The sequence below is a fragment of the Ascaphus truei genome, chromosome 11 (assembly GCF_040206685.1).
Source record: "Ascaphus truei isolate aAscTru1 chromosome 11, aAscTru1.hap1, whole genome shotgun sequence".
Classification (NCBI taxonomy): domain Eukaryota; kingdom Metazoa; phylum Chordata; class Amphibia; order Anura; family Ascaphidae; genus Ascaphus; species Ascaphus truei.
The window spans coordinates 29,809,834-29,825,456 of NC_134493.1; the positions used below are offsets into that span (position 1 = coordinate 29,809,834).

The 15,623-nt window shown below is 45.0% G+C and overlaps 1 protein-coding gene across 2 annotated transcripts in view; it reads left to right on the forward strand.

Moving 5' to 3' along the window:
• TRRAP (transformation/transcription domain associated protein) overlaps positions 1-13,705 on the forward strand; it is a 127,917-nt gene extending 114,212 nt beyond the window's left edge. Inside the window, exons 70-72 of one of the 2 annotated variants that reach the window (XM_075565475.1) lie at positions 7,532-7,735; positions 8,420-8,614; positions 11,534-13,705. In XM_075565475.1, the coding sequence (XP_075421590.1) occupies positions 7,532-7,735; positions 8,420-8,614; positions 11,534-11,818 (684 nt within the window). In that variant the 3' untranslated portion in view covers positions 11,819-13,705. The remainder of the gene's footprint in view (positions 1-7,531; positions 7,736-8,419; positions 8,615-11,533) is intronic. The other variant, XM_075565476.1, reaches the window with a different exon arrangement.
• The last annotated feature ends 1,918 nt before the right edge of the window (positions 13,706-15,623 follow it).

Sequence of the window (15,623 nt, forward strand, 5' to 3'; positions counted from 1 at the left end):
TATAGTAGATTGGAAATGTAAATCCCCTTGCAGCATGTGTGCGGAGCAAAAAAGACCAAGTTGGGATTTGGACAACCTCCCCTCAAAAACCCTTAACAAAGTCGAATATGCGCAAAAGGGGGTATTCAGACGAGGTAAGAGAAGAGGGAGAAAGTCCTCCCACAAAGAGGGGTTCCCTGAGCCAGTAACATTAGTTGCTAATGGCATCTTTAATTTATCCTCTTTAAACATAGATCGACCCTCTTTGAAGTGTTAAAAAAGGGTCTAACGTTTGCCCCCACAAGGGATTCTAATGAATTTGATCTCTTTATTGATTTACAAAAATATCTAAGGAAATTAACCTTGCACCTTCACTTCAGCAATACAAGCAATACATTGGTCACATCAGACTCTATTCCTTTGGATGATCCTGTTCAAAATGATATGGATCAATTGGCTATAATTGAAGATCTAGAGGCATTATTGAGAGATAGTGATCCTGATTTTGTCAATTTTACACACAGGATTTAAACCAAAATCAGTGTTTTTCCCTTATGCATGTAAAGGACCACATATTGAGTTGTTTGGGAAATTAGTTGAACAGGATCTAAAAGAACTTTGTAGGAAAAAGTCCAATGGATCTTACTCCAACCTTACTTGGGAGGAGCAAAGAAGTATTAAGAAATTAAAATCAAACCCAGACATTGTTTTAAGATCAGCAGATAAGGGTGGTGGAATAGTTCTCTTAAATATAGAGGACTATTTCCAAGAGGCTCATCGTCTATTGATGGATCACACTTCATATATTACACTAAAGAAAGACCCCACTAAGGAATATCTAGGACTTATTAAAATACACCTTAAAGAGGCTTTTGATATTGGAATTCTTTCTAAACCAGAGTATGAATTCTTATTGATTGAGACTCCCACTGTCCCTATCTTTTATTACATCCCCAAGATGCACAAATCACTCACTTCCCCACCAGGACGTCCTATTATTTCAGGGATCAATTCCCTCACTTCTAATTTGTCCATATATGTTGATTTTTATTTACAATCACTTGTTACAACACTTCTTTCTCACTTAAAAGATACCACTATGGTTCTACAGGTCCTGAACGACTTCAGTTTGCATGACAATTATTGGTTGGCCACATTAGACATTCATCTTATACTATATTTGTGAAAGCACTGTATGCCTGTCTGGATGTCCTGTGTCCCTAGGGGAAATCTCATTGGTCCCTTGGCCCGCCCGCCCCCGCACTCCTCTCATTGGCCTGAGGCGGAGTGACGGGCCAAAGGAGAGACACACACACACACACGCCGCTCAACCCTAGAGACGCTGACGAGACGCTCACCAGGGCACCAAAAGTAAGTACAACACTCCCCCCCCACTATCACCCCTCTGGCCCTCCTCAACGGCTAGCCGCCCTTGACCACCCACCCTCCGCCCTTCCCGGCGCTGAACCACCCCCTATCACCACTACGGCCCCTTTGCTACGCTCTTACCCCACGCGGCACTTTCCGCCGCGTGTCCTCGAAAACGAGCAAGATCTCCCCCCCCCCCAACAACACTCTCGATCAGCACACTTACCCTACACCGCCAACGCCGGACCTCAAACACGACGCTAACACCCCTCGCCACTCCGCATGCCGCCGTGGGCCAGACCGAGCAGCCGCTCACACCCCCAACCCCCTCTCGCCACTCCGCATGCCGCCGCGAGCCAGACCGAGCAGCCGCTCACACCCCCAACCCCCTCTCGCCACTCCGCATGCCGCCGCGAGCCAGACCGAGCAGCCGCTCACACCCCCAACCCCCTCTCGCCACTCCGCATGCCGCCGCGGGCCAGACCGAGCAGCCGCTCACACCCCCAACCCCCTCTTGCCACTCCGCATGCCGCCGTGGGCCAGACCGAGCAGCCGCTCACACCCCCAACCCCCTCTCGCCACTCCGCATGCCGCCGCGGGCCAGACCGAGCAGCCGCTCACACCCCCAACCCCCTCTCGCCACTCCGCATGCCGCCGCGGGCCAGACCGAGCAGCCGCTCACACCCCCAACCCCCTCTCGCCACTCCGCATGCTGCCGCGGGCCAGACCGAGCAGCCGCTCACACCCCCAACCCCCTCTCGCCACTCCGCATGCCGCCGCGGCCCATCACTAAAAGACCACTCCCCACTGTCCGCAATCATGCACACACGAAATCAGTTTACTGCACAAATCACAACATGGTCAACGTGGAACAGCTTTCACCCCCTCCCCTCTCTTTGCCCCCCCCACCCCTCTCTTTGCCCCCCCACCCCTCTCTTTGCCCCCTCCCTGCCCTTTGCCCCTCCCTGCCCTTTGCCCCCCTGCCCCTCCCTGCCCTTTGCCCCCCCCTGCCCCTCCCTGCCCTTTGCCCCCCCCTGCCCCTCCTGCCCTTTGCCCCCCGCCCCTCCCTGCCCTTTGCGCCCCTGCCCCTCCCTGCCCTTTGCCCCCCTGCCCCTCCCTGCCCTTTGCCCCCCCCGCCCCTCCCTGCCCTTTGCCCCACCTGCCCCTCCCTGCCCTTTGCCCCACCTGCCCCTCCCTGCCCTTTGCCCCCCCACCCCTCCCTGCCCTTTGCCCCCCCTGCCCTTTGCCCCCCCTGCCCCTGCCCCTCCCTGGCCTTTGCCCCCCCGCCCCTCCCTGCCCTTTGCCCCCCCGCCCCTCCCTGCCCCCCCGCCCCTCCCTGCCCTTTGCCCCTCCCTGCCCTCTGCCCCTCCCTGCCATTGGTCCCTCCCAGCCCTTCCACCCCCCCCCGCCTTTCCACGCCTCCCCCCCGCCTTTCCACGCCCCCCGCCTTTCCACGCCCCCCGCCTTTCCACGCCCCCCCCCCGCCTTTCCACGCCCCCCCCCGCCTTTCCACGCCCTCCCCCCCCCGCCTTTCCACGCCCCCCCGCCTTTCCACGCCCCATGCCCCCTGCCCTTCCACGCCCGGGCAACGCCGGGTATATCAACTAGTACCTTATACACGAGTATTCCTCACTTAAAAGGTATAGAGGCAGTTAGACACTTGATGACACCACAAACTTTACCCATATCACAAATTGAATTTATTCTCACTTCTGTACAATTTATTTTGAGTCACAATTATTTTATGTTTGATTCTATATATTTTTTACAAACCTTGGGGACGGCGATGGGAACTACATTTGCCCCATCGTTTGCCAATTTGTATATGGGACAGTGGGAGTCTCTCATGGTCGTTGGGTGTCCTCCTCTGCAGCTGAAGCTGTGTAGGAGGTACATTGATGACATTATCATCATCTGGGAAGGAAGTGAAGAGTCTTATCTTGACTTTGTTTCTCTTTTGAATGTAAATGAGTTCAATTTAAAATTCAGTAGCGAGAATAGTAATGTGAGCATTCATTTTCTTGATTTGGAGATCTATATCGAAGCTAATACTATTCAAACTAGAACTCCTTTTAAAGCAACAAATGTCAATTCATATTTGGACCCCTTTAGTTGTCATGATAAGAGATGGGTTCAGAATATCCCGTTTAATCAATTTTTGAGAATAAAAAGGAATGATTCAAAGATCAAAGACTTCGATGAACAATCTCTATTCCTTAAAAATAGATTCCTTGCCAAACAATATAATGAGGATTTGATAGATCACTCATTAGCAAGGACGGAAAAAATCCAACGGGAGTCTCTGCTCAGATATCATCATGGTAAAATAAAAGGGGCTAATAAGAAAAAGGATGGTATACCTCCTTTCATTACTCAATTTAGTGGGGCACATAATAACATTAAAAAAGTGTTACGTAAACACTGGAATGTACTAAAAATGGACCCTATATTGGGACCCTATTTGAAATCACAACCGGGTGTCGTATTCAAGCGTGCACCTAATTTGAAAAGCCTATTGGCTCCAAGTCAGGTTGTTAGAAAGAATAAATCTTCTGGTGATATGAGAACTAGCCTAGGAATTACAGGCACATACAAGTGCGGCAAATGTAAGGCGTGCAATCATATTACAAAAGATAAAACTGTAACCTTGTGTGCTACCAACCATGTTTATGACATTAAGAGTTTTATAAATTGTCTTACTACGCATGTGGTCTATGTTTTGCAATGTAGCTGTAATTTACAGTACATTGGTAAGACTAAGAGACCATTTAAAATGCGTATGTTAGAACATTTACGTAATGTGAGAAATATACCAAAAACTCTAGCAAAAGGTATGCCCCTTACTCCCTTACTAAAGCATTTTAAAGAAGTTCATAATAATGATCCTTCTTGTATTAGATTTAAGGGATTGGAATGTGTACCATCCGATATTAGACAAGGTAATAGAGATCTTTACCTATTAAAGCGAGAACAATATTGGATTTACACATTCCAAACAAGGTACCCCATTGGATTTAACGAGTTAATTGAACTTACACCGTTCCCAAAATAATACATGTATATAACGGTATACAACAACCTTAGTAAGTTTATTGAATATGTTATTCCATTTTCTTTTAGGTATTTCTTAAATACTTTCAGATGTATTATGTAGCATGCTTCGCATTTGAGTCTAAAATTGTACTTATTGGATTTGTATGTGACGTTGAGATATGCTGTATATATGATTACTTTTTATTCCTTTTTATTCCTTTGTTCTATAGTTTAGTTCGGGCATTATTGTTGCCCTTATGGGAATATAGACAGCATTCGGGAGGACACTAACGTTTGGTATCCTATCTGTTCGAATTCACAGTCAAGCATTTGATTGGCTGTTGGTTATGTAAATACGCGTACGTGACTTTGTGCGTGACCTCCTGACGAAGCACGTTGTGCGAAACGCGTAGAGGTCACGACGGGTCACTCTGCGCGTGTTTTTGACAGGCTGAGACGGCGTTTGCAGGAAGCTCCGGCGGTGTTTAGACCTCTGCGGTGGTGTGATCCGGATCTCTATACGTTTACCGTGGCACCCGTTCTGGGCTTCTGTGTAAGTCTCCGTCTCCCCCTGCCATTTGTAGACAGTTGTTTAACTATAATATAGGTTTTTCAAGATTCATTTATCTTTAATATTGAACACTGTCGTTTTATTATTTTACTGTTTTATTGTGTGTTATGCGGTTGATGGACTTAGTTTAATTGGGTAGCAACAATTAACCTTAGGGTTGGGCTTTCCACACTTGAACTTAGTTCTCTGACTCATATGTACTGAGGTGGGGTTGGATCCCCTCGGTTACTTTTTATTAATAAATACATTTACTATTATTAATCCCTGGTGCGCATTGTGTGCATTCTTTTCTTGTCCTCATTTATTTGCTTTAACTCGTTCACCGTATGCCACTTCATAACAGACGGTGGTTCTTACTCAATATGCTGTAAAACTGCTTTCCAGCTCTGGAGAACCCTTTAGCTCCATTCAGTTGAATGGATCTGATCTCTTCTCCATCATGGGAAAAGACTGCATAGTGAATATCTCTTTAGATCTGCTTGTCAGAGAAAGTTTAGCATAGTGTCTCGTGTTAGTTGATTACCCAATCATGTGGATTCAGGGCCAGCCTGGGCTATTTGCACTTTGTTTGATCTTGGACAAATCATTTCATTCTCCCTGTGCCTTCCTTGGACTTACTTGAAGATTAGATTAATATCTCAATTTTTATGGCAAAATATATTTAAAAAAAAAAAACTTGCCACGTAAGTAGCAGTGGTACCAGAAACCACCCAGGATGTGATTAATACACAATCGTTTCACTGAATACAAATTCTGTAATGTGACTGATGCAGAGAAAAAAAACCCCACAGCAGCCCTAAGAACACAAGGCAGACACAGAGAATGTGTTACTGTTTTTTTCTGCCTTGTGAGCAGCTGTGATTCTGGCATCCTCCTGTCAGGCTCGTCCTCCTTTATTAAGGGTTAGAGTTCTGTAACGGTGTGTACCTGAGCTCTGCGTACCTGGCACATTAATACCTAGCCTCCGGTGAGGTATGAGACCTTGTGGCTGAAGCAATATGACAGAAGTGATAATACCCAATCAAGAGAGCAATTTCTCTCATTTGAATGGCTTCAAAAGAAAATGTAGATTACAGTTTGTAAGATTATTTTGCGATCCATTTCATATTTCACAGATGCAACGCGCATGTACAGTAGTTCAGCTGCTTTCTGTCTCGTGATTGTTTGAAAATCAGTCTTGCAATGTATGACTAGAAATCTAAATATTTCTCTCTAATAATTCTGCTGCAGTTTAGTGATAATTAGGAAGTAGAGTGTGAACGTTCACATTGGTTACGTTTCAATTCTTCCTAAGGCAATAAAATACAAAATGAATCACCAAACATAAAATGCTATTACTTCTATATTGCCAAACTAGGGGTACTTTACAGGAACAAATCCTCCCTAAGTCTCCTTCTCAGAAAGCGTATTGCACAGCAGATGCTAATGCCAATTATTGACTATGGAGACATAGTATATGGCTCGGCTCCTCAAACCCACCTTAGCAAACTTGACACCCTCTACAATTCAATTTGTCGTTTTGTTCTCCAATGCAACTACAACACACATCACTGCGAAATGCTCAAAGAACTAGATTGGTCATCACTAGAGTCTAGGCGCAAAGTTCACCTTTCCTGTCTCACCCTCAAATACTTTCTGGGCAAGCTACCCAGGTACCTGAACAAGCTCCTCACCCCTACCACATGCAGTACCTATCACCTGAGATCAGACTCCAAAAGACTATTCATGGTCCCAAGACTCAACAAAGTATCCGGACGTTCCTCCTTCTTCTTCCGTGCACCCCAAAACTGGAACAACCTACCAGAGACTCTCATATCCACCACCAGCTTAAGTTCTTTCAAATCTAAGGCTGTCTCACACTTTAATCTGGTCTGTAACTGTTTCATACGCTCATAATATATATTTTCTTTAACTGTGCATGCAATGTCTTGTATATAATGTATACCTTGTTCATTTATGTAACTGTATTTGTAACCATGTATTATTTTGTTTTACTCTGTGCCCAGGACATACTTGAAAACGAGAGGTAACTCTCAATGTATTACTTCCTGGTAAAATATTTTTATATATTAAATAAATAAAATAGGTCTATTTAAAAATATATATTTTATTTTTTTATAAAATTATACTCTAAAGCTTAACTTCATACAGCAATCATTAGGGTTTAGTTAGCAGTTCATACTTAACCTCAGCTTCAAACGCTGCAGTGATTACCTGTAAATTGTGAAGCAGTTGTAGTGATTTCTAAATAATGTGGCTGCTAAATCTTGGGCCAATAGGCAGCTGCAACATCATCAGTTGTGTCTTTCTATTGGATGGCTATTTAAATCCCCGTGAAAAAGCATAACATAATACCGGTAAGTTCACCAGTAAGTATCGTGGAAACCAGAGGTGAAGAGAGTGGGATTACACTCTGGGAAACATCCCCCGGTTCCAGTCATGTAATAAAGAAAAGGCGAGGTTAGTTAGTGTGGATTGCTCCTTTTTAAAAGTCTTTAAAAAAATAAATGATGATTTTGGATGAATATACAGAAATGGGGCCTGTGTCTGTTACTTGAAAGCATGTGGCCTTTGTTTCAGGTGCTGCGTGACATACTGAAGGAAGTACAAAGTAACATGGTGCCCCGCAGTATGCTGAAGGAATGGGCATTACACACGTTTCCCAATGCCACAGACTATTGGACATTCCGGAAGATGTTCACTATCCAGTTGGCTTTGATCGGCTTTGCAGAATTCGTCTTTCATTTGAACAGACTGAATCCAGAGATGCTGCAGATTGCACAGGTGCGTTTATTTGAAGAAGCTTGTTCAAAACTCCCCAGCAGAACATTACTGTACAAATCTTGCTTTCATTACATAGCTGACTTGACCCTTTCAGTGCCTGTGGGGTGCTGCAATGAGGGAATCCAACTAAATCTGAAATAAAAACAGTGTTTAAAGCAAAATCTGTTTTTCATTCTGAGAATGTAATTATCTATACTGTATCTATATCAGCACAGATTGAAAGTTCAATGAAAGGTTCTCTTGGTATATCAAAACAGCTCAGCCTATGCAGCTATTGGGGGATATCAAACAATTACTGGCTGAAAATAAATCAACTTGACTTGCACCAGAGGTTAAACAGAACTGAATAAATAAAGTGTAGTGATTTGCATCTCTCGCTGCAGTTCTGGGTCAGTTTGTCATGCTTCTGAAGCCTCACTTTGAATAGCATTTCTGGGCCCAGCAGGAGGCCACAGGCACCTCACAGATTTCCTGAAATCAATCCACTACTAGCAGAGTACTTGCCCTTCAGGGTAAATTGACCTTGAATAGTACAGTATGGCAAAAGTCTCTGGTGGAGAGGAATACTAGCTATGCAGGTCTTGCATTGTAGCAAAGCCTGTGCCTGACATACTCAGAGATGTTTTTGATCTTCAGTGGGCTCTATTCTTTTCACGTTGTTAAAGTCCCTTTGTTGTTTTGTAGGACACCGGCAAACTCAATGTTGCGTACTTCCGATTTGATATCAACGATGCCACAGGAGATCTGGATGCCAATCGCCCTGTCCCGTTCCGGCTCACGCCAAACATTTCCGAGTTCCTTACAACAATTGGTGTGTCTGGTCCACTGACTGCTTCCATGATTGCTGTTGCTCGCTGCTTTGCGCAGCCAAATTTCAAGGTACAATAATCCTTTTCCATGAAAGAATCCTGATGAATTACAGTCATTCACAAGTCATTTTAGCTTGTATGCTCCTTGACGTAGTGTGTAGGACAAGGGTGGCCAAGTCCAGTCCCCAAGAGCCACCAACCGGTCAGGTTTTATGGATATCCCTGCTTTAGCACAGGTAGTTCAATCAATGACTAAGGCCTCGGATATAGTGGGCGCGTGCACATGGCGTCGCGCGGCTGTCAGCCCAGAGATCTGTGGACAGAGATCCACAGCGACAGGGAGGTGTGGCGTAGCCGTGACATCACAAGGCTGGTTCGCCCTCATTGGCTGAATTGCTCACGTGACCCGGCCGTTGCGCACTCTATGGCCTGCCTCGTAGAGGTGCGGCCTGTTGTTGGCGCTGCGTGCAGTTGCTCACACTATGGGCGTGGCCTAAGACTAATTGAGCCACCTGTGCTGAAGTAGGGAAATCCTTAAAACCTGACCTGTTGGTGACCCTTGAGGACTGGAGTTGGCCACTCATGGTGTAGGACATACAATAAAATTATATCTATATCTTGTTTGTTGGGCTCTAGGTATGTTTAAGCCAAAAAGCCACAGATCTCACAGTCCAATGGCCCTTGAACCTATACTCTATTACAGGGTGTGCAAGCTGGTGTTCACACACATTATTTTGCCATTCTACTCTGACTATTTTCTCAGCAATGCTTCAAGCGACTGTCCTCATGCTCTGCTGCATTTATGGTGTACATGCAACATCCTCCGTGTTACACAGCTCTTCCTGTGCTGCAAACAATCAATGATCAGGAAGCAACAATTAATGTAATGTAATGTTCGTAAGAGTGAAATTAGGTTGCGGGTTGTATGTTGTACATAACATACAACTACTTGAATCTTACTCAAGAACCTATTTGCCTTTCTAAGGCCGCGCTTATAGTGCGCGCAACGGCGACGCGACGGATGACGTCACCCTTTGCCTCCGGCGACCTGGCCATTGATTGGTTCAGAGACTGTCAAATGTGGCGACAGCCTCTGAAAAATCTAATTTTATCGTCTTCCAAATTTTTGTTCGATGCCGTCGCACCGTCGCGTCGCGCTTACGACGGCGACAATGCTTTTGTTTTCCGTCGACGCCGCCGGCACTATAAGAGCAGCCTTAGGCTAAGGCCCTGCTGCCTCAGACCACGTGCCTGCACTGCAGACAGGCGGCGCATGGAGAGACACTTGACCGCTATCTGCGGTCTGTAAGGAGCGGCGGCCGGGGGGGGCGTGGTTTCAGCAGAGGGCTGCAGCAGGGGTCTCCCGGGCTGCAGGAGGGACCCCCCACATGCCCTCTGCTGCTCTCCATGCTACTCCCCCCCCCCCCCCTCCACAACTCCCGTACGATACACCCCCCTCCACAGCTCCCGTCCGATACACCCCTCCCCCCCCTCTCCCCCCCCAGCGGATGGCTGCAGCGGAGATTGGTCTCCCGGGCTGCAGGAGGGTGCTGTTGCCGGCTGAAAGGTAAGCAGCTCCCCCCCTACACATGCCCTCACAGCTGATCCCTCCGTCGACACACACACACATTACTTTTTGGAGGCTGACAGCTCCCGTCCCCGCCGCTGATAGGCTCACCAGCGCACCACGTGACGCGTCACCGCTCGGGATCACAATTCTCTTGCATCCCCTGGCAGCTGACGCGTCACAGCACGTAGTGAGCCGTGCAGCGAGGGGGGACTGGGACCGGCTCGGGAGGAAACCCCTGCAGGTGAGTAACGCGGCCGCGAGCGCCGCCGGACGCAGCGGGACCAAAGCCTAAGGCACGTAGCCACTTTGAATGACTGCATGCTGAAATGGTTGGGGATTCCTATTTAATGTTCATGCATAATTCGGACAGGAGAATGGTCAGAACTGGATAAGTAGACCATATTTTCTGCAAGAACAATGCATGAATATATTGAAATTCAAAGAGCAAGCAATACAAACCATTTATTTTAATGCTAGATCCCTGTAGAAGGAGTTAATATAAGCCATCAAAATGCCACATTATTTTTTAACATTATCTAATTTTTTAGCCTTTAATGTTACATGAGCAGACCCCCGTCCCCCTACTTGTTTTTTTTGTACCCTCTGTTTTTAGAATTGGGGGTACCCCAGAGCCAAGCACAACTATTTTCAGCTCCGGGGACCCCCTCGTTCCTGAGATACTGGTGAACTTACCAGGTTTAAATCTCCCTCCAGGGGAAACAGAACGGCTGCCAAATCCCAGGCCAACAGGAAGCGGCAACATCATCAGTTGTCGCTTCCTATTGCATGGCCATTTAAATCCTCTTTAAAAATCAGGACGTCCTACCATAACTTCACTGGTCGGTATCTCAGGAACTGGGGGTGCAGGGTTAGTTAGCGTGGATTGCTCCTTGAAGAGATCCCTTTTCCCTGGAAATTAGCATTCTAGAGCACCAAGCTTATTGAGAAAAACCCTGAACAAATTAATAAAGCCACCTACTCATCCCAGCTGTTAATGTTTACTGCTAACTTCATTGCAGCCAAAAAGCAGGAGAAAGGGCAATTTTGCTGGAAGAATTCACCAGTACAACTCATGCAGAACTAGCAAAGGTCTGTTTGCTCTGAAGAGTTAAAGCTTTGAAGAGTTTGAATTGCATTTAGCGATCATCAATGCAGGATGGTGATTCAATATTAATATAGTAATGTGCAGATTATCAAAAGCAACATTCAAAATACACTTTCCTTTAACACCTTCACTAAATGATCTGACAGCCAAACAGGAATCAGAGCCTGTGGCTGCTGGACAGGAAAAGGTTAATGTACCATAGAGCCAGATCTCTTCCCCCCCCCCCCCCCCCCTTGTTACAATTAGCTAGAGCCTCTCTTCCCTCGACTGCTTTTCTGGTTGGATGTAATTATCCAATTCTCTCCTTCACGCAGGTTGATGGCATTCTGAAAACCGTGCTTCGGGATGAAATAATTGCTTGGCACAAGAAAACACAAGAGGATACCTCTTCTCCTCTCTCACCGGCCGGGCAGCCTGAAAATATGGACAGCCAGCAGCTGGTTTCACTGGTTCAAAAAGCTGTCACTGCCATCGTGACTCGACTACACAATCTGGCCCAGTTTGATGGAGGAGAAAGCAAAGTCAACACACTGGTGGCCGCAGCAAACAGCCTGGATAATTTGTGCCGGATGGATCCCGCGTGGCACCCCTGGTTATAACAGAACCTATATATATATATATATATACATATATATATATTTCAATCCATTTGTGGTAAAAGGGAGCAACTTGTTGCAGGCCCCTGTGGCAGCCATGGAGTTGGTCACGCTGTACTCTTGTCAACAATGGGATTCTTTCCAAGCTGTGAAGATAGTTGATTTCCTCACATAGCCCTTAACCATTAACCTAACTGTAAACCAACAAAACGAAAGGGGCACAGAGAAGTACAAATGAGTATATGCAAAAGTATTATTTAAACACATTTATAACTTTGCTTTGGTCCGGCACAGATCAGAGCTTACGAGGTATACAACAGAAATAGCAACCACGTCTGCTACCCGATCCGTAGCACGGTCACATGCCAATGTGTCTGCGTAATGGATGGAGTGTTTGCCAACCACAACGCGTTTCACGCATACAGCTTCATCGGGTGGACACCGGACTGCGCCATGAACTTAAACCACCCATCGGCCTCCACTTGTGCAGATGTGGCTCCTGACAGATGTTACCAAATAACTCCACTAGTACCTAGAGGGTTAAGACAAAATTCTACATACTTGGTACAATGTATTCTTTTTTAATAGGAAGGGTTTGTAAGGGTGATGGGCACTTTTTAGAGGAAAACTGCTAGACTACGTGGAAGCTAATCATGTTTCCGGAACATTTTTTTTTTTTCTGTTGATGTCATTAAGTGGTACGCTTTTTACAAAAGGAGAATATTGATTTTTCAAGTTCAAACACATTTCAAAGCGTTTAAAATAGCGGATGCAGTAAAGGAAAAAACACAATATTACCATGTACAGAGAAATAATGATTTTCCTTCCCTTGCTATTGTGTTCTCAAATTATTTGAAATAGAAAATCTGAAACAGATGTAACATTTTTATACTTTTTAATGATTGTTTGCCCACATTTCTCCTCGGTTTTTACGTCATGGGAGTTTAATACATTCTGATATTAAAGTGAAAGCAGAATATACTGTTAGATGCTGAGATCTTCCAAACGTTACTTTTAAGTGAGATTTGGGATGTACAGAATAATATACCATGTATAGATTTTCTCTGTTACATAAAATACTACAACAAGCTCTGCTAGATTACTCCCAAAGCATTGTCTGCAAAGAAAATGAAGGCAGTATATTATTTAAATGTATGTGCAGTCTGCTATTACAATGCACATGGACACCGCAGAACTTAATTAGATAGAAGTGAGAAATTGCAGATATTGTATATATATTTTTTTGCATTATTCATTTCTGATTCTCAAACTCTGATTCTTCCGCAGAAGTGATGGCAATTTTTGTTCACATTTGTAATATAAGAAATGGCCATGCTTTGTCATCACCACCAGCCGTTTTATAAATCCGCAGTATTGCAAGATGTCGTTCCTGAAGCTATTTGTACAGTGGTTTTCAAAATAAATATTTTGGAAAATGCTTTGAGGGATGAATAGTTTATTTTCAGTTTTCTGTTGTGAAAAACAAAAAAAACAAACCCGTAATGGCAGAAACATTACAAATCTTCGATATGACAATATCCCGAAGGATGTGTTTTTAGGGAGATGTGCCTTTTAACACCTTTATATGCTGCTGTCAGGACTACATTCGTTTCTTCTTTTTTTATGCTGTACGTTTTGGAAATATCTGCTTGTATTTGGTATGTAGAAAAATGACTTCTTTGCCACTAGGGACCAAATATAAACCACATTTCTCAAAGGCTCAAGTTTTACATAAAACAGCAAAATATTACAAATACAGAAGAAGCTGCTCTAACAAATAATCTGAGTTGCTTTAAAAGGAAACCTAGTTTGGGAGATTTTGTACAAGCCTTTCATGCAGTCTGTATTTGTTTGATCTTTGTGGTTTTCTGCAGACATGTGCAGGGCATTTGGTAGCTAATAAATTGCTGACTTTTAAATATTCAGCACTCTGCTTTTTTCCCTTACAACTCAACCCTATATGTAGCCAAAGGGGCCTGAGACCTTTCGCTGGGTAGTACCAGGCACACTAGGATTTAGGGCTTTTAACTACAGTAGTTCTCTAAAGGGGCCAGATCAGAAAACGGAAGGGCCACAAGCTTATTATAATGTACTATATTCTATGTAAACAAATTTGCAAGCATTTATAACATCTGTGCTATGCATGCATGTGCTTTGTTTAATATAGTTTCCGTGTGAAAAACTGGACTTGGCTACATAAGCAACTAGTATCAAATTAGCGGGTCACCTTTGGCCCGCGCCCTGGTAGAACCATTTAAATAGGATATTGGTTGTCATGGGGTGAGGTTTCAGAACCACTGGCATAAGGGAATACTAATGCCACAAATAGAAAAATACAAAAACATTTGTACCCTGGCATTTTAGTGCCTAGATTGAATGTACTGTAAAAATACTTATCCTGTGATTAACTTAATCTTCACTTGTCACTATTAATCTGCAGTCAATTCCTTCTACCGCCGTTTATCTCACTCACGAGTTTACCCTCTGCCAGACAGATGCGCGAAGATAAATATTTTATAATGCTTTATAAGTGAACACTACGTTTATCTTTTTCATGATCTTTATTAGGATTCAAGTGCACTTAAAAGAAGACCGTGCGTGGATACAAATTGTGATTACACATGGCTGTCACTTATTACCTCTGGGGAAAGAGATGTTGCATCATGAATGTTTAGTGAAATTATCCTCCAGATCATAGAGGATGCAAACAAGTCCTGTATTTTACCGGATTGAAGATTGATGCAACAGTCTTTACTATAAAAATGCCACCACTGCAGGTTTTACTGATCTTCAATGTACTGCCAAATGGACAAGTGCACTATAAGATGATTCTATTAATTTCCCTTGGAGATGAGACTCCCCCACCCCCCCCCCCCCAAATAGTCAACCCACAATGCTTCCGCTTCACTGCTCCTGTCCTCTAAGCCAGGGCGGACAGGGTTAACATCATCAAGGAAAAGACAGAACTTCAAAGACCTGGAGTTTAACACCTCCCCCTGCTCTCTGGTGTGGGGGTCCGCCAGTTTCCTGCCGTTCGCGGATGTTACAGCTGCTCTGTTAGGCCGTGTTTATAGTGGGCGCTGGCGACGGAGCTCATGGTGTCACGCACACCTGTCACTCGAGCGATTTGTGCTCGGTGTTTGTGCGGCGGGGAGGCGTGGCAGACGGCTGGTTCGCCCTCATTGGGCGAACCGTTCACGACGCGCGAAAACAAAAATGATTTGTGCCTTGAAAAGTCTGCTGTGCGTTCGCTCTGCATCGCGCCTGCACTCGTGCGCACCATGGCCGCCCAACATTGACATCCACAGATTTGTTTCCGAAACACATGAACCACCTTATTCCCCTGTACCATATGTTTCCACTTACCCTTCCTTATAGATTGTAAGCTCCGTGGGGCAGTGCCCTCCTTACCTACTGTAACAATGTATGTTAATCTCTTATTGGTTTTTGCACCCTACGCCCCCCCCCCCCCCCGCTATTGTACAGCGCTGCAGAACATGTTGGTGCTTTGTATACAAACGATCTGTAAATGGGTGATTAGCCACAAACTATGCTCTGAGGGGTGGTTCCTTGAGAAGGGGATTGAGAATAAATAATCTACTATCCTTTGATTAAATAATAAATTCCGAGCAATATGTCCCCCCCCTCCCCCGTGTAGCAAAGGTGTGAGGGCGGCAATATGAATATAGTTCAATCCATGCTCGCATTCTGCAATGCACAAAGGCAGCAATTGTTGCAACTGTCTGGTGGGAATATGACAGCAGGGAACATTTGTATAATTGCAGTCTTGTAACTCGCATTGCATTGG